Consider the following 18829-nt stretch of genomic DNA (forward strand, 5'->3'; position numbering starts at 1 on the left):
CTCAAATGGGCATGATAGTTAACCCAAGGGGATTTCTGATTTGAGCATTGTTTGAGCAAAGGCCTATCTCCAAATAGGAGCTTTTCCATCTTAAGAACCATTAGGGTATTATTGAAAAAAACTGGAGTTTTAGAGCGAGTAGACCTAACTGTATTAGCACTGCTGCATCTGCTTTATTGACTGTTTTTTAAAGACTTTATTTTTTACAGCAGTTTTAGGTTCATAGTGACATTGAGCAAAAAGTACAGACAGTTTCTATATACCTTTTTCCCCAACAGATTCCTTTATTGACACTTTAACCTAACCAGTACTTGGCCCAGAATAGATGCTTAATAAAACATAGTTTAAAATTAATCATCCCACCTTCTTCTCATCTGTAGTGTTAAATGCCATCTAATTTAGAGTTTCTGATTCAGTAGGTCTGGAGTGAGGCCTGAGAATTTGCATTTCTAACTATAAAAGTTCCTGTGTGATGCTGATACTACTGGTCTGAAGACCTCACTTTGAGAATTGCTGTCCTAAAGAGGTTTAGGGAAAGAAAGGCAAGCAGGGCCCAAATTATTTCTAGAGTATAATCACTGCATTGAATTGTATCCAAAGAAGAATGTGAAGTTCAAGGTATTTGTTAAATTACTTATTTTAAATAACTATTGCAAGTGTACAAAAGACATTGACACCTATAGAGGGGCAGAAATGCTATGAAAAGGGAAGTGAGTTATTTCTGTGTTTAAGTGAATATTAATATGTTTGATTATCAGCTTCTCCACAGGTCTATAACTGTATTTTATGGATTGTCTTTAGTAGTTCACACTTTTTTTTTTTTTTTTTTTTTTTAGTGGTGGGGTCATGATCTATATTGACCGGATAGAAGTGGTTAATATGTTGGCTCCTTATGCAGGTATGTTACCCGTCTATCTGTGGTTTTTATAGTTATAGCCAGAGGCTTTATAGCTGAGAGATTATTTGAGGAATAGAGGGGTACTTTGAAAGTTTTGTGACTTTATTGATCACTGATTAATAAATTTCTGGGGAATAGAGGCAAAAATAGGTCAGAAGTTCTGGACAGAGTTGACTTTATGCAAGTGTATAAGTTACTTTTCCCTGAGCTTAGTGTTTCTAAGAGCAAGATGGTCATTGGTTATTTCTAGAATAGGAAAGTAGTATTTTATCCAGTCAGGACAAGAGATAATTTCCTTAGGTGTTAGAAATCTGTAACTGATAATTCCTTGGCCCACACTGATTTGCCATCAAAGAGAAGTATTTTCTAGTTGACATTTGCTGTAACTTGCAAAGCAGTGTGAAAGCCTTCAGTGTGGGGAAAGCATTTTCTTGATAAAAGATGAAAACCTACAGAAATGGGGTGGGTAGGTACTGTTGTAATCAAAAACTTAATTAGAAGCCGTGAAGAAAGATATGCTGTTTTAGATGCATGCTTGTTAATAAAATTGGCATGTCTAGTATATACAGAATATTGTGTTTAGCAAGAACAATTTAAAAAGATGAAATTAGAGCCTTTGCCTTCAGGGGTTTTAATTGTACTTGAGAAGACATAATACAGACCTAAAAAAGAATATATTGGGATGTAAGGTCATAATAAATTTTCACATCACCAGTACAGGCACAAATAGTGAAAAGATTTCAGAGTAGAGAGCCAGGTATATTACTGTCAAGTGCATTTGGATTATATTTTTCAGAGATTAAGCATTTTCCTTGTCTTTTTTTCATCTCCTTTCCTTGATCACAAATCAATGAAATGGATTATAATTGAAAAAGGGAAGGGACTGATGATTCTTTAGCCAGAGATTAAATAGGAAACTATTAGATATAATTCATTTGGGAAATGATCAGGCAAATGATTTAGGTATTAAGTATTTATTAATGGCCTGTGCATTAATTTTTTTTCTTTTTTGAGATGGAGTCTTGCTCTTACACCCAGGCTGGAGTGCTGGAGTGCAGTGGCACGATCTCAGCTCACTGCGACCTCTGCCTTTTGGGTTCATGCAATTCTCCTGCCTCAGCCTCCCTAGTAGCTGGGACTACAGGTGTGCGCCACCACACCAAGCTAATTTTTGTATTTTTAGTAGAGACAGGGTTTCACCATGTTGGCCAGGCTGGTCTTGAACTCCTGACTCAAATGATCCACCTGCCTCCATCTCCCAAAGTGCTGGGATTACAGGCATGAGCCGCCGCGCCCGGCTGTGCTTTGAAATCCAGTTACATCTAATATCCCACATGGGAAGGCCAGTGGAGCAAATTCTTGGATCTGAAGACAGAAGTAGAAAGCAGCATGTTTTTATAGATAGAGAACAGGTTCTGACATGGTCTAGTATGTACCTTTTGGGGCATTTCTAAAATTCTCTGGTTCTTAGTTTCCTGATATGCAAATTTAGGAGACTTCAGTGCTGATTTATGTAAATTACCTGAGCTAAAACCCAGCTCAGTTAATAGTTTGCTCCTTTCCCTTCTAGCCTGGTGTCTTTTTTAACAGCTTTAAAAAATTGCCTTTTAAAAAATGGTCTTTTGCAGCTGCTTTCTTTTATTTCTACTGTTCCTCAGTTTGCTTAGTCTCTCTTTACCTCTTAGCTAAACTTTTGCAGTAATTGCCTTATGCTTTCCCTGTCTCTGATCTCTGTGCCTCTCAGTTCATCTTCACACTGCTGGCCAAAGTGTAAATCTGACTGTCATGCCCTTGCTTGAAAACTTTGATAGTTCCTTATTACCTCCAAACTAATGTATACTTTTTAGTATGGACTTAATTAAAGTTAGCCTCTGTTTGATGGGCTAACCAGCAGGTGTTTGGTATTAGTATTGCAAATGCAAGGGTATATGGAAAATTGAGCACAAGCAACACATCAAGATTTGTTAGTTGTGGTTTTTGGTTTCACTATTTTGTTGGCACTTTTCCTCATGTGTAGTATATCACCCTGACTTTGACCCTGGCTGAATTTGAAGGTACCTGAGTCATTGTTGGGTAAAACAAACATGGGTTGTACCTCTCCTTCAGTGTTTGATATTGTGAAGAACTATACTGCAGATTATGACAAGACCTTAATCTTCAATAAAATCCACCATGAGCTGAACCAGTTCTGCAGTGCCCACACACTTCAGGAAGTTTACATTGAATTGTTTGGTAAGTGTCTTAATTCTTTTAAATATGTAAATAGCCAACTGGAAATCTAGTTCAGCTTACTTATTGAGGTTATATTGGTAAACCTTAGTGCTATTTAAGCATTTGTTCTGAATTTATCATAGAGCAATTGTCTTTAAAATATTTTTTATCTTAAGTTTTAAAATTTTTATATAATTTGGTAGAGATTGGAAAAACTACTCACAGACTATATTGTTTTTACTGTAATAACTTACTGAAAATAGCTTTGTTGCTATTTTAATAGATAATTTGAAAAATTTAGAAACCTGTGTCTTGAGGCTCCCATTTCTGATGATTTGGTAGGAGACTGACACGACTCAGCATATAGTTGTGGTCACAGCTAAGATTTATTAAAGCCAAAGGGTACAAAGCAAAATCAGCGAGAGGAAAAGGCACATCAGCAAAGTGCAGAGGAAAGCAGGTGCAGGCTTCCCAGAGTCAAACACATGTCTAATTCCCACAGCAACAAGCTGTGATGACACATGTGAAGTGTTGTCGACTAGGGAAACTCATTAGAGACTCATTGCCTAGGGTTTTCACTGGGGGCTGGTTATGTAGGCACCCTCTGCCTAGCACATAACAAAATTCCAGACTCCTAGAAGGAATGCAGGTGTTTGGCATAAACCACATTGTATAAACAGTTCACAGCAAGTCAGTTGTATTAGCTCTGGGGATGGTGGGACCCTTCCACAAATCTAAGTTCCTAGGTACCAAACAAGGACCAGTTTGCAAAAGGCCTTCCTAAGGATCGCAGTATCAGCCCTGCTTTCTTAACTCACTTCTGTACAACTTAACTTTTCATTTATGATAGTGGAAATTCTGACCAGGCAATGAGTTTTTGCTGTTGGTAGCTCACTTTTCCCTCCTGAAATTTTTAGTGAATTTCTAAGATGAAGGAATAAGCAAGAGTAATCAATTTAAAATGTATCAGTTGAGTCCTCTTTGGTGATTGTCAACCGCTGCAGTGGCATGTGAGGAAACTGATGGGTCCTGCTTTGTCTCACCAGCAATCATTTAAATAGCTGAAGTACCATTGAGGTGAATAGAAAGTGCATGGTTACAAGCCCAAGTGTTCATGCTGTGTGTACTTCAAATACTTTTCTATGAGCTTTTCTCTCTGTCTCTCTCTTTCTCTCTCTTTAATCCAAAATAACAGTAAGGCTGAGATCCATGGAAATGAAGTTTAGTTATATGGGAATTCGAGTAAAGATTTACTGAAGATAGAAATTTGCTTTTCTTTGAGAATCAAGAAAATTATTGAGTAAGAGCCCTGAATTAAGATACTAGAGATCCAGATTCTCCATTTATTAGATCAACATATTTTACCCAGTAGTTGTTTATCCAGTAAATAAGTCTAATAAGTTACCCAGTAAATAAGCTTATCCATAGTTAAGTAATACATTTAGTGGGTGAACTTACTGGATAAACAGACTATCTGCTTGTCATCTTCCTTCCTTAATTTATTAAATAATTCCGCACATTTTTTTTCCCACACAAAAGAGAAGAAAAGGCAGTTTAAGCTCTGTAAAAGAATAGTACTGTGGAAACTTTAGGTCTAATAGTGATTAGTTTTGTTTCGTGAATACAATGTAAAAAAAAATTGAATATCATGAGATCTGTTGTTCTTGGCTTAAAAAACAGATCAAATAGATGAAAACCTGAAGCAAGCTCTGCAGAAAGACTTAAACCTCATGGCCCCAGGTCTCACTATACAGGTAAGTTCTTTTCCTAGGGAAGTTCTCTGGGGATTTTGAGAGTTTTGAGTTTGTTCCTCCTTTCATTGGATTGTTTATTCAGCAATTATTTGAGATGCTGTGGTGATTTATAGAATACCTTTCTCAATTTGACTTCAGATCTCTGCCAAAATAAAATACTCTCGTAGCTTATTATGGGTGACATTTGTGAACTCCTAGAGGGAACTGATAAGCTGAGGCTCTTACAAGGAAGTCAAATTTATATTTCTGCCATGTATGAAGCACTAAGATACAGTAATGGTTATAAATCAGTGTAAGCATAATCTCTGCCCTCAGTAAGATTATGGAAAGGGAGTTCAAGTGTAAGATTTGAACAATTCTGGACAGAATAGTTATCACAAAGTATTAATTGACAGATAAATCTATTGAATGATTATTGCTGTAAGAGTAAGAGAACATTGGAAGACAGCGTGTCTAGGAGAGGGCTATGATTGAGTTGAGATTTTAAGTAGGTTTGGAAAAATTAATTGGATTTAAATAGGGGAAGAATGAGAAAGTTATTTCAAGTGGGAGGGAGAGCCCTAGTAAAAGCAAGGTAGCAGATGAATTTAGTGGTAGTGGTGATGGTGACATTGGGAAATGGAATGGTGAGAGGTTTTACCCCTGCTTTTTTTTGAGTCACTGTGTTTTCAGATTGTGGGTTTTAAATCAACTTTAGTGAGTCATGAACAGCATTTTAAATAAAATGAAATAGAATAGGAAAAGAAATGGCATGTAATAAGTTTAAATATTCTGTGAAACTTGTGATTCACAGTCTGGGGGGGTAGGTGTTTATGTTGGGTGTCAGTGCAAAATTTGTTTCTCACTGTGTCCACAGTCAATAACATTCCAAAGCCACTGCTCTGGATCTAGATAACCTAAGAAGTGGTATTGAGGCTTCTCTAGTGTCCTTTTACAGGGGCTCTAGAGACCAGTTGATTGTTGATTGTTGTGATGAACATTACTGCAACTAAAGCTTATCACGTCTCTCAGTTCTTTACACTCAGTGCCACTGCTACTGAGAGTGTGCACTCACTGTGATTGTATGTGTTTGTGCTTCCTCATAAACCAGACTCGAAAGATAGGTGGGGTTTTTCTCATGGCCTCATTCATGCAATGTCATTATCTCAGACAGGCGCCTGAAGGTGAGCCACCAGAGTTAAGGGGTAGTTTGAAATATCCAGAGGTAACTTTGGAAAATCCTGAGTTGTTCAAGTCAGTTGTAGCTGGAGTAGCTTTTTAATTTTAAAGATAGTGAATGTGAAGGTCAGCTCTTAGATTCTGCCCAGGGTGTTACTCAGAGATCTAGCTTATTCAATGGCTGTTTAGAATTCCTTGCCTTATATTAGCCATTTTTCTGTTCCCAGTTTTTTGCTATTAAACAATAGTGTAATGAACATTCATGACACATGTTCTTGTATGTACAAATTATCTTTCAAACTGACTGTACAAATCTACATTCTTAACAGCAATATGTGCAAGTAATTGTGACCCATGAACTCACCAACATTGGAAGCAATCAGACATATTGATCGTTACCATATGGATGGATGGGCAATTATATCTCCCTTTGATTTGTATTCCTTTGGTTATTAATGAGATTGAACATCTTTTGATATATTTATTGGTCATTTATACTCTCTTCGGTTGATCACCTGTTCATATCTTTTGCCCATTTTTCTGTTGGATTGTTTTCTTGCCTACTGATTTGTTCTGTATAAATTTGGAATTTTTTTTTTTTTTTTTTTTTTTTTTGAGATGGAGTCTTGCTCATCACCCAGGCTGGAGTGCAGTGGCGCGATCTTGGCTCACTGCAAGCTCCGCCTCCCAGGTTCACGCCATTCTCCTGTCTCAGCCTCCCGAGTAGCTGGGACTACAGGCGCCTGCCAACGCGCCCGGCTAATTTTTTTGTATTTTTAGCAGAAACAGGGTTTCACCGTGTTAGCCAAGATGGTCTCGATCTCCTGACCTTGTGATCCGCCCTCCTCGGCCTCCCAAAGTGCTGGGATTACAGGCGTGAGCCACCGCGCCCGGCCTAAATTTGGAATTTTTATACACACACGTTATATGTGTTGTAGAAAGAAGTTAGATACTAGGAAAATGATGAAGAATAAAATGAAATTCACCAGTAATCTTATTGAGCAGGGATAACATCATTTGTTGTATCTTTTCTGACTCTTCATATATATGAACAAATGTTTGTAGATATAAATGCATACATGGTCAACTAAAGCAGAATCATACCATACTTGCTTTTTTCACTAACATTATCTGTGAACATCTTTCCAAAACAAAAATATAGGTTTGGTAAATTGTTACTTTTAATGGTTATATTTAGTGAATCTCTATGGTTTCAAATTTTTTACTATTATATACATGTTGAAATGACCAAGCTTATATATTCTGTACATCTTTTTAAATCCCTCTCTTACAATAAATTCTTGAAGTGGGATTGGTGATCAAAGTGTATTCCCTGTTTGGGGACTTATTGATACATACTACCAAATCACCTTTTAGAAAAATTTTAGCAGCTCCCACCCTCTCATTAGCAGTGTTGGTAAGCTGTAGGTTTTAACACATTTGATTGAATGATTGTACCCAAATAATTAGCAGATGCAAGCTTTCCCTTTCTCTTTTAATCCTTTTGGAGAAAATTAGTCTGTTATTTTGTATTAATTATTGAAGTTGAATACCTTAGGTTATCAGTCATTTTTATTTCATTTATAAATTGTTGGTTTTGCTCTTTTTTTTAGTTAATGGTTTTTCTCACTGATTTTAGTAAGCAATTTTTGACTGGGCATAGCGGCTCACATCTGTAATCCCACCACTTTGGGAGGCTGAGGTGGGAAGCTCCCTTAAGCCCAGGAGTTTGAGGTCAGCCTGGGCAACCCCTTCTCCACAAAAATTTTTTTTTAAAAATTAGGTGGATATGGTGGCATGTGCCTGTAGGCCCAGCTACTTGGGAGGCTGAGGTGGGAGGATGACTTGAACACAGCAGGTTGAGGCTGCAGTGGGCTGTGTTCATGCTGTACTGTTGTCTGGGCAACAGAGCAAAACCTTGTCTATAAGTAAGTAAATAAATAGCATTTATATATAGAGAACTTGTTTTTGAACCTTACCCTTTGAGAGGGGTAGAATTCATTTTTAAAAATAAACTATTTTTCATATGTTAGTTATTGTAGCTCTTTTTTATATTTATAGGAAACATTTTCTTCCAGTTTTTTCTTTGTTGTTTAACTTTGTTTTTGCCTTGCTGATAACTTTGAAGTTTTCATCTTTTACATAGCAATTTCAGTGATTTTGTCTTTATGGTGTGTTGCTGAGCTGGCATGTTTTAAGAGCCTTTCACCACCTTAAAAGTACAGGAATTAAAATTAGAAATTACAAAAATTGTGTCTGCTTTTACAGTTGTATTCTTAGATTTAAATCTTTTAATTTATCTGGAACCCATTTTGATGTCAGTTGCAAGGTAGGCCTTCAACTCCATCCCTTCAACCCCAAATTGGGTAACAGCAGTAATTACTGAATAGTTTATTTTTCCATCTTCCTCATTCTTTGAAATAGTTTTTATGTTACATGCTATATTCCATTATATACTAGAGTCTTTTTCTGAACTTAGTTCTGTTCCATTGATCTTCCCATTCCTACTCTTTCATTAGTTATTGAGTCTTTGGTGTTTTCTCGTCAAATCAGATTTTCTCCTGTTTTTTTTTCATCTTGTCAGTTAATGGTAACTCCTTCCCCTCAAGCCAATCTAGAAGTGTAGGAGGCATCTTTGACAATCGTCTCACCCTCAGCATCTAATCAGTCCCTGTGTCATGCAGATTCCACCACCAAAATCCATGTGTTAATAAAACTGACCACACCTCCATCTTTACTGTCGTCTCAAGCCAAGCTACCAACTCTTACCTTGACATGTGCAGTAGCAGTAGCTGCCTGTCTTCTTTCCCCACTTTCACTCTTACCTTTGTCTACTTCATTTTCTGCACAACAGCCAGAAGGATCTTTTGAATTTACTTACATTCGTTTTTGTAAAAAGTTATTGAGTGAAAAAATGTAGTTTTGTTATACATTCTTAAAGTGGTAGAGAAGATCTCCGTTGTTTTAGGGTTTAAACATTTTTTAAATAATTTTTATATTTTGCAATAACTTAAGCATACCCTGAGAAGAGAAGAGCTCTTTTGGTTGCTTTTGTCTTGTTATAAATTTTTTTTTTTTTACAATAGTTGAAATGCATTTTAAGAATTCCAAGTCTGTGTTTGAGCTTTTTTATTTTTAACACATTACCATATGGTTGTGATAGTTCAACTTTTTATTTTAAAATCTGGCAAGAAACATCATCTTTTAAAAAATAATGGCCTTTGCTGTTTCTGCCAGTTTAATCTTCCAGATAAGTTTTCATTATCGATATTTTTAAGCTATATCAGGCACCTAAGTAGTCATATATGTGTTGTGTGGTTTTGTTTTGAGACAGGGTCTCCCTCTGTTGCCCAGGCTGGAGTGCAGTGGCATGATCATAGCTCACTGCAGTCTTGAACTCCTGGGCTCAAGTGATCCTCCTGCCTTAGCCTCCCAAGTAGCTAGGAGTACAGGCACACACCACCACATCTGGCTAATATTTTAATTTTTTGTAGAGATGGGCCCTCGCTGTGTTGCCCAGGATGGTCTCAAACTCCTGGCTTCACGCAATCCTCCAATATAAGTTAAAAATAGAAACATAGTTTATGGCTTTACTTTATCATATCAGCCTTTCTGGTTTTTAGAATTTCTGATTTGGGCCAGGTGCGGTGGCTCACGCCTGTAAACCCAACACTTTGTAAGGCCGAGGCAGGCGGATCATGAGGTCAAGAGATCAAGACCATCCTGGCTAACACGGTGAAACCCCGTCTCTACTGAAAATACAAAAAATTAGCCAGGTGTGGTGGCGGGCGCCTGTAGTCCCAGCTACTCAGGAGGCTGGGGCAGGAGAATGGCATGAACCTGGGAGGCAGAGCTTGCAGTGAGCCGACATCACGCCACTGTACTCCAGCCTAGGTGACAGAGTGAGACTCCATCTCAAAAAAAAAAATAAAAGAATTTCTGATTTGGGGGAGAAACTCATATCCTAAGTTAAATTAATACCAATGGATTTAATGTATTTTAATGCCGTTCAATCATTGAGGAATGTGATTGGTTCTTGGTGGATTTATCGTATGTCTACAGCTTGAATTCACTGCCTTCTAGTAATTTTTGGGTTAAATTACATGAGAGCAACCTTACCTTGTTGTTCACTGCTATATCCACAATTCCTGCAACAAATAGCACTTGACACAGAGTAGGTACCTGATAAATACTTATTGTTGAATGAACATTCTCTGTTAACAGTCATTTTATTTTTTTCCTTTCCATATATTTGTATCCCATTTTTCCTCTTGAAAAACTACTCTGGCAAATTAGAATGATGAAAATGGTGATCTTTGATTTTTTTTCCTATGTTATTTAAGGGAGTGACAATATTTTAGACTGACTTTTGATTTATAATATATGCTTAAAACCCAGGGGTTAGTTTCAACACATATATTCATTTCATTAGCCATTTTTTTTTCCTCCATTCACTCTGTGTATGTGAGTGGTGTGGGGGCATTATTTTATTTTATTTATTTTATTATTTGAGGTTAAGAGCGGAGGTTTAATAGGCAAAAGAAATAGAAAGGAGAACAGCTGTCTCTCCTGTGAGGGAGAGGGATACCCAAGTGGGACTTTCCTGTCATTTTACTTTTAAAATCTCTCATGATGCAACTTACTTATGGTATCTGTACAGTAAGTATTTATGCTTTTACATATTTGAAAATCTGTGAAATTTCCCAAGATTGGCAAGCACAATGTAGTATGTTCTTCAGCCTCATTCAGCAAAATAGGAGTCTTCAAAAGACAGTCCTGGCTGGGTGTGGTGGCTCATGCCTGTAATCCCAGCACTTTGGGAGGCCAAGGTGGGTGGATCACCTGAGGTCAGGAGTTCGAGACCAGCCTGACCAACATAGTGAAACCCCACCTCTACTAAAAAAAATACAAAAATTAGTCAGGCATGGTAGCACATGCCTCTAATCCCAGTAACTAGGGAGGCTGAGGCAGGAGAATCGCTTTAACCTGGGAGGTGGAGGTTGCAGTGAACTGAGATTGCACCACCACACTCCAGCCTGGGTAGCAAGAGCAAAACTCTATCTCAAAAAAAAAAAAAAGAAAAAGAAAGAAAGAAAAAAAGGCAGTCCTACTTTATGCTTCTTTTAATAAGGCTGAAAAGATATGTAGCCAGTCTCTTAATTAAATGCAGTGTGACAGTGCTTCCCTCAGAGTCGTATTAATCCATATTGGAAGTGATCTTATGTCTGCTAGTCATATGGTGAAATCTGACATCTCACAAAATCTGGTCCTGAATTTTTATTTGTCTTCTGGATGTCTCCACTGAGTTGTGAGGCCTCACATGTGTCACTGCCAGTGTGTTTCCACACAGCCTTCAGCTGCTTATTTCATTCCACTGTAATGCTTATATTTAGTTATGATAGTCCTCAAAATTACCTACAAATTTGACTCATCTGTTTCATGTAGGGAATGCCATATTGCTTAAAAGTTTTAAAAGCCTTTAAAGAAGACTAAGTGCTTAAAGGCTTTGTTATAATACCTAAAAGGTTAGCCAGTTTTCAGAAGGAAAACTTCCTCAGATCAACAGTGTTTTTTGTGTGTTTGCAGTATAGGTGGGGCGGCAGGGTATCGTATGTTTAGTAAAATCAAAAGCTTTTGAGAGATCAAGTCCTTGATGTAGAAAAGTCAGCCTTCAAAAAACAGTACTGTCCAGGTAGATAATCTTAATTATGTCAAAGAACACTGTGATTAGGGAAACAAAGTGTCTAGTAAACAGCCTCTACAGAGACAGACTTTCTTCTAAGTGAGAGTTCAGGAAGAAAGAATATAAGCTTTTAATTGATATTTGTTTTCCTTCAGCCACTGGGCTGTTTACTTTATAGCAAATACCGAGTGATCGCAGGGGTTGGAAGTGATAGATTAATTTACTCACTACTCACTGTATTAAATTGCATACACCAAACTGGGATTTTTTGTTTGTTTTTGTATTTGACTAATTGTTTCTGACTTTACAATTTCAGTCTTGGAAGTGTGCCTTCCTGGCTTCTTTGGTTTACAGGATTAAAAAAGAAAGCAAAAGTATCTAACGACCTTTGTAAAACATCTTTTAAGGGAGAACCTTTTTCCTAAGGCAATTGTTTCCTCAGTGGGTAGAGTGGTTTTTCCTGTAATCTGGCATTGTGTAAGGAAGTAAGAAGCAGCTTGTCTTTGATTCTTGGTGTGATGGCATGAAAAGTAAATGTTCCAGTGGGATCCCCAAACATGTTAGTAGGCCGCTATATTATAGCTGTTGTTTTGTTAGATTAGTATCATTTGAGGAGCTTTTCTATAGAAGATTTAATTGAAGATTTATCTTTCAAATATACTTTGGCTTTTTCACTTTTATTTTTTAGGCTGTGCGTGTTACAAAACCCAAAATCCCAGAAGCCATAAGAAGAAATTTTGAGTTAATGTGAGTAATATGCATGGGATCCCAATATTTCTGTTCAGGGCTGTCTGCATATTAACACTCCAGTCTAGAGGAAACGTGAGATAGTACACTCTGGGGTGGAGTATATGTCTATCTTCTTTACTCTTACTCTAGTAATATTGCCTACTCTTATGTCTTAATTCCCACTAGACTCTTATTAGTGTTCTTCTGTATGTGTGAATATTTCAGGAGCAGTGTCAGTGTCTAAAGATGCAGTTTGCTGTAAAACTATTGTTGGAAGCTTAAGGAGCTCTAATTTTATATGAATAGTACCTTGAATTAAATATTTAATAGAGGAAAGAGTCCTGAAGCTGTGTTAGGGTTGAAGAGAGTGCTCATATTTTGTTTCTGTGTTGTAATGGTAGGAGTAGATATCTTGTTGGTATAAAGTTTGGTTTTCCATTGTATGTGATTGTATATCTAAAATTAGACCTGGTTCTTTATACTGTGCCTCTAGGGAAGCCTTGCTTCTCTTGACTCCTGATGGTCTTCTCTTTTATGTATCCAGGGCTGGCTGGGAATGAGAAGACATGAAATTAGTTTCTAAGAGGATCCCTTTTAGGGGAATACTTACTGTGTTTGAAATGGCAATATTGTTTTCGAATGACTGGTACTGAAAAGAAGAAATAAAAGTCTTCAGGAAATTTGGCTGTTATGTTAAAGGGACAGATGCTGGAAAATAAATTTGCACAAGTCAAGGATACCACAGATGTATAAATACTGGAGGTCCAAGGAGCAGTAATACTGCTTTATGAGGTTATTTACTTCTGAATCCTTTTCGTTACCATGCATATTTTTTTTGTTTTTTTCTTCTTTTATATTTTTCTTTTCCCTCATACCTCTCTGAGCTCATACAGAGTTTTATTTCTTTTTCTTATTTATTTATTTTTTGACACAGGGTCTCACTCTGTTGCCTAGGCTGCAGGGCAGTGGCACAATCACGGCTCACTGCAGTCTCAACCTCCCAGGCTCAAGTGATTAATCAAACCTCCCACCTCAGCCTCCTGAGTAGTTGGGACTACCAGTGCATGCCACCACACCTGGCTAAATTTTGTGTTTTTCGTAGAGACAGGGTTTTGCCCTATTGCCGAGCCTGGTCTCAAACTCCTGGGCTCAAGCAGTCCTCCTGCCTTGGCCTCCCAAAGTACTGGGATTACAGGTGTGAGTCACCACACCCAGCCTGTTTTCTCTTTTTCATTGTAGACTAGGCACTCTTCTTTTAAAACTGTAAAGTATAGAGTGCCAGGCTAGGTAGATTATGGGTGTGATCCACTTATTTAAAAAATATTTGTAGGCGGGGCATGGTGGCTCATGCCTATAATCATAGTACTTCAGGAGGCTGAGGCCAGCAGATCACCTGAGGTCAAGAGTTCGAGACCAGCCTGGCCAACACGGTGAAACCCTGGCTTTAGTAAAAATACAAAAATTAGCTGGACATGGTGGCAGGCACCTATAATCCCAGCTACTTGGGAGGCTGAGGCAGGAGAGTCGCTTGAACCTGAGAGGCGGAGGTTTCAGTGAGCCGAGACCATGCCATTGCACTCCAACCTGGGCAACAAGAACAAAACTCCATCTCAAAAAAAAATTTTTATTAAAGGCTCAGCATGTCTTAGGCTTTAAATATGATTGCTATGGTGATGGAAAAATGAATATTGTGTGTTTTCTGCTCTCAAATAAATCATAGTATTCAGACTGTCATTTGATGTCTTTATCAGTGTTATCAGAGGAAAGGGGAAACTTTGAGGGGAAGTGTTTTGGGGAAACTATTGGAGTTACTTTTCAGATGATTCTGGATCTTTCTTAATTTTATAGACTATTGGAATTCCAGAATTAAAAGCTACCTTGAGATGATCCAGTATAACCTTGCACCTGATAGTAGTGTTTTCTTACACCATTTCTGCCACGTGGTTACCCAGTAGCTACGTGTACATGCTTAGTAATAATGCCAGCTGTTTCCATTATGGGTTTAGTATCCCTTATCCAAAATGCTTGGGACCAGAAGTATTTTAAATTTTGGATTTGTAAAGATTTTGGAATATTTGCATAGACATAATGAGATATCTTGGGGATGGGACCCAGGTGTAAATATAAAATTTATTTTTGTTCTTCCTTGTTGGTATAGTGGTTAGTTTGTTTTTTTATTTTCCAGATATTTATTTATGTCCCATATACACCTATAGTCAGAAGGTAACTTTATAGAATATTTTAAATAGTTTTGTGCATGAAACAAAGTTCACCTTAAGTGCTTATGTGTGGAATTTTCCACTTGTGTCATAATGTGGGCACTCGAAAAGTTTCAGATTTTGGAGCATTTTGGATTTCAAATTTTCAGATCAGAGATGCTCAACCTGTATTAGACACTGGAAACCTTAGAAAATTCTCCTTACACTAAGCCCCAGTTTACTACCTAATAACTACCACCTAGTTACATCTTCTGTGCAACAAATATGGCCACTGCACATGGGTGCCTGCCTGAGGAGGGCAGGGGCTGAAACCCAGCTTCATTCTGCATGTCAAACCATGCACCTGTGGGACTGCATCTGCCCAGAGGCTGGTGCCATTTTCTAATTGGCACAGAGCTACTGTATGGACTAGCTGGAGGTCTAAGAGCAAAGGAAGTATTGATATATTCCCTTCCAAATCACAGGCTTTACACAATACAACTAGGAGAAGAAAGCCAAACTAAAATTCACATGTACTAGATTTTTTTCCTATCTCTAGGTGACTTTGGGCAAATCATTGAATCTTTCAACCTCAGATTTACCTTAATGGGTGCAAAAGCTCATGTTGAAAAAACAGTTCTCCGACTCACTATAGGGTCAGAATTACTAGCTGTGACTGCACATAAGAGAATCATTTCTAATTTTTATAACATTTTGCTTCACAGGGAGGCTGAGAAGACAAAACTCCTTATAGCTGCACAGAAACAAAAGGTTGTGGAAAAAGAAGCTGAGACAGAGAGGAAAAAGGCAGTTATAGGTACTTGGATTTCTCTCTGAAATGATTGTCTCTAAGTACATTTGTTGTTTGTCCTGTTCTTTGTCAGTCTCATTTTGGGTATCATGGGACTCAGTAAGATTGCATCATAGGTAATGGGGAATTCTGGAATCTCCACTGTACATTCAGATGTTCTAATGCCTTTAAAAGTAGGTGAGACCAGTACTTAATGATGTGCTGTGGCTCTCCATCATGTTGTTGGCTGCCACTGTTGTCTCTTTCAAGAACAGGGAGAATGGATAGGGTTTATAGGCAACTTGAGTCTGTGGATAGCATTTTCATTTGTACAGATTAAGAATAGGGAAGTTTTTTGACCAAAGTTTCAGATTGCAATATGCATCCTTGTTGTTGACATGCACTTCGTTTTACCTGGATAGATAGTGCCGTTTATGAAAGCATGGCAGGGTTGTTTACGGTTCATTTTGGATTACAATGGCTTCCCTTATACTCTAGGTCACTGTGTATTAGACTGCCCTCTTTGGCCTTCAGTTGATGCTGAAAGTTTAAGACATCGTTAATTAAATAATTCAATAATATGGGAATGTACAGAGAACAATATAATGAAAGCTTAAGATTTTGCCTTATTCCCTTCAGGTCAATTTTATTTTTTTTTTAAGAAAAAAATGAAGTATCTGAAGCCTCCTTTGTATGTTCGCTGGTCCTACTCCTTGACTTTTCTTCTCAGATTAGCTTCTATTCTGAAGTTGATGTATATCCTTTCTGTCCATATTTTTATACTTTTACTGTTAAGTGTGTAACAGTTTATAAAATTGTTTTACCTGTTTGAAACTACAAAAATGATATCAAACTCTTATTTTACAACTTGCCTTATTTTCACTAACATTGTTTGAATTTTATCCATATTGATACATGTAGATCTAGGGGTTTTTTCTCTTTTTTTGGCATTTTATCCTTATTCTCTGTGAGATGGTACATCGTTTATTTTTAGCTGCTATATTTTTCATTCTATGAGCAGACCTAGTTTTATTGTAATGAATTACCAACGAAGAGTAAGGTAGCTTCTAGTTTTTCCTTATTACAAACACTACCACAATAACATTCTTATCCAGTGCCTCCTGGATACAGTGCACATGTGCAAGTTTCCGTAGAGTAGCATTATTCAGTGTATGGTGTGGGCCAGTGCCCTATCACTAGCTTTTCATTTCTAAGCCTTAATGAGATGAGTACAGAAATTGAGAATGAGTGTTTAGAAGTTTTTATAGCATTTTAATACAGCAGTTTTATGTCTGTTGAATCAAAAATAAAAAATCAGAGCTTATATATTTATGTTTTTGTTTTTTAATTTCTTTTTTCTAGTACTATAATTTGTTTTTGTTATAGTTTACAATTTATTGGTTCCTCATAAATTGAAATACACACACTAAAAGGTAAGGTATTTTTCCACAGGTAGTTTGAGAAGCACTGCTCTAGAATAGCTATCTCGAAGTAGAATTGATGGGTCATAGGGTAGCATGTCTTCACATTCAACATATTGACAAATTGCTCTCTCAAGTACTTCTTTGATTTTACTGTCTCTTCAACAGTATTTGATTTCCAGTTTCTGTGCTGCCGTATTTGAATTCCCATTTCCACACATCCTTCTCGGTCCTTGGAGTTATCAGACTTAAAAATTTATGCCAGTTTAATGGAAGACATGGTATCACATAATTTCAATTTGAATTCCCCTGATTGTTAGTAAAGTTTAATATTCCTTATTGGTTATTCAAGTTTCCTTTTTTTTGTTGTTATATGAATTGCCTATTGTCCTTAGCCCATTATTTGATTGCTTTTTTGCGTTGATTTGTAAGAGTTTTTTATATCTTTTGGATACTAATCCTTTTTCAGATTTATGCATTTCCAACATCTTATTTCAATTTGTGGTTTGTCTTTGAACTTTATAATGTCTTCGATATACATATATGTGTAGTTTTTGTATAGTCAAATTCATTAGTCTTTTCCTTTATGTTTTGTGCTTTTCCTATCTTAAGAATTCTTTCCCTAGTCCAAAGTAATACTTTTATTCTAAAAGTTTTAAAGTTTTGCTTTCATATTTAAGTCTTAACCCATCTGGAATTTATTTTGATGTTGAGTATGACATAGGGATTCAGTTTAATTTTTTCAAATGGCAAGCCAATTGTCTCAGACTGTTTATTGAATAGTTTATTATTTCCTCTACTTATTTCTAATGCCATATCCATCATATAATAAGATACTATACATAATTTGTTCTGATGCCAGAATCTCTATTATTTTCTAATTTTTTGGTCTCTCCTTCCTCAATACTACTTTTTTTAAATTATTGTAGCTTTTATGTTAAGTCTTGCTATGTGGAGAGTGAGTTGTGTAACTATTCCTCCTACCTGTTAACTATTCCTAACTATATTTAAAATTATCCTGGACTCTTCTAGGCCCTTTATTCATCCACATGAATTTAGAACCAACTCCTTAAGTTTTGTGTAATATTGTGTTGAGATTTTGATTGGAATTGCATTGAATGTATACATCAATTTGGAGAAAATTATGATATTGAGTCTTATAAATCTATTTCTCTATTTATGAGAGATGTCTTTTAAAAAGTGTCATAATTTTCTTCTAAAGTTCTTGCACGTTTATTAAAGATTTGTTCTTATATACCTTTATGTTTTTTTGTTACTGACTTTTTAAAGGCACCTTTTCTACTTGGTTTTGTGTAAGTGTGCTGTTGATTTTTTTATTTAGCAATATTGCTGAAGATGCTCTTATTTCTAATAGTCACTTAGATTTCCCGTGAACAATCATATTGTCTTCAGACAATAGGTCATTATCTTCACAGAAGTACAATTTTATTTTTCTTCTTTATAGTCACATACCTTTTATTTCTTCCTATCTTACTGCTTTAGGCTATGACTTCTAGTACAGTGTAGAAAAGAAAGTGACAAGCATTCTTGTCCTTAACTTTAAATAGTCCCGGTGACATTTACTGTACTTAACGCTGGTTAATAAAGTTTCAATCTGTACTTGCTGAGAGCTTTTATTTTGAATGGCTGTTAAAACTTTCAGAATATTTTTGAGACAGGGTCTCGCTTTGTCACCCAGGCTGGAGTACAGTGGTATAATCACAGTTCACTGCAGCCTCAGCCTCCTGGGCTTAAGTTATCTTCCCGCCTCAGGCTCTCGAGTAGCTGAGACTACAAGTGCACGCCACCACACCCAGGTAATTTTTGTATTTTCTGTAGAGACACGGTTTCACCATGTTGCCCAGGCTGGTCTTGAATTCCTGAGCTCAAGTGATCCACATGCCTCAGTCTTCCAAAAGTGCTGGGATTATAGGTATGAGCCACTGTGCCTAGCCTGAAATTTTTTTCTACATATATTGAGATGTTT

At 36.9% G+C, this 18829-nt stretch overlaps 1 protein-coding gene across 7 annotated transcripts in view; it reads left to right on the forward strand.

Annotated features, from left to right (window-relative positions):
• The window catches only part of ERLIN1 (ER lipid raft associated 1), a 54811-nt gene that overhangs the window by 6948 nt on the left and 29034 nt on the right, over positions 1 to 18829 (forward strand). For all 7 annotated transcript variants that reach the window (XR_004431182.1, XM_033185975.1, XM_033185999.1 and 4 more), the window contains 5 exons: positions 837 to 898; positions 3005 to 3130; positions 4790 to 4863; positions 12393 to 12451; positions 15357 to 15448. Coding sequence is in view for 6 of the 7 variants with exons in the window: in XM_033185975.1 (XP_033041866.1) it covers positions 837 to 898; positions 3005 to 3130; positions 4790 to 4863; positions 12393 to 12451; positions 15357 to 15448 (413 nt within the window). In the remaining variant the exon portion in view is untranslated. The remainder of the gene's footprint in view (positions 1 to 836; positions 899 to 3004; positions 3131 to 4789; positions 4864 to 12392; positions 12452 to 15356; positions 15449 to 18829) is intronic.

This window comes from Trachypithecus francoisi, unplaced genomic scaffold (genome assembly GCF_009764315.1).
Source record: "Trachypithecus francoisi isolate TF-2019V2 unplaced genomic scaffold, Tfra_2.0 Contig01579, whole genome shotgun sequence".
In the NCBI taxonomy this organism is placed as follows: domain Eukaryota; kingdom Metazoa; phylum Chordata; class Mammalia; order Primates; family Cercopithecidae; genus Trachypithecus; species Trachypithecus francoisi.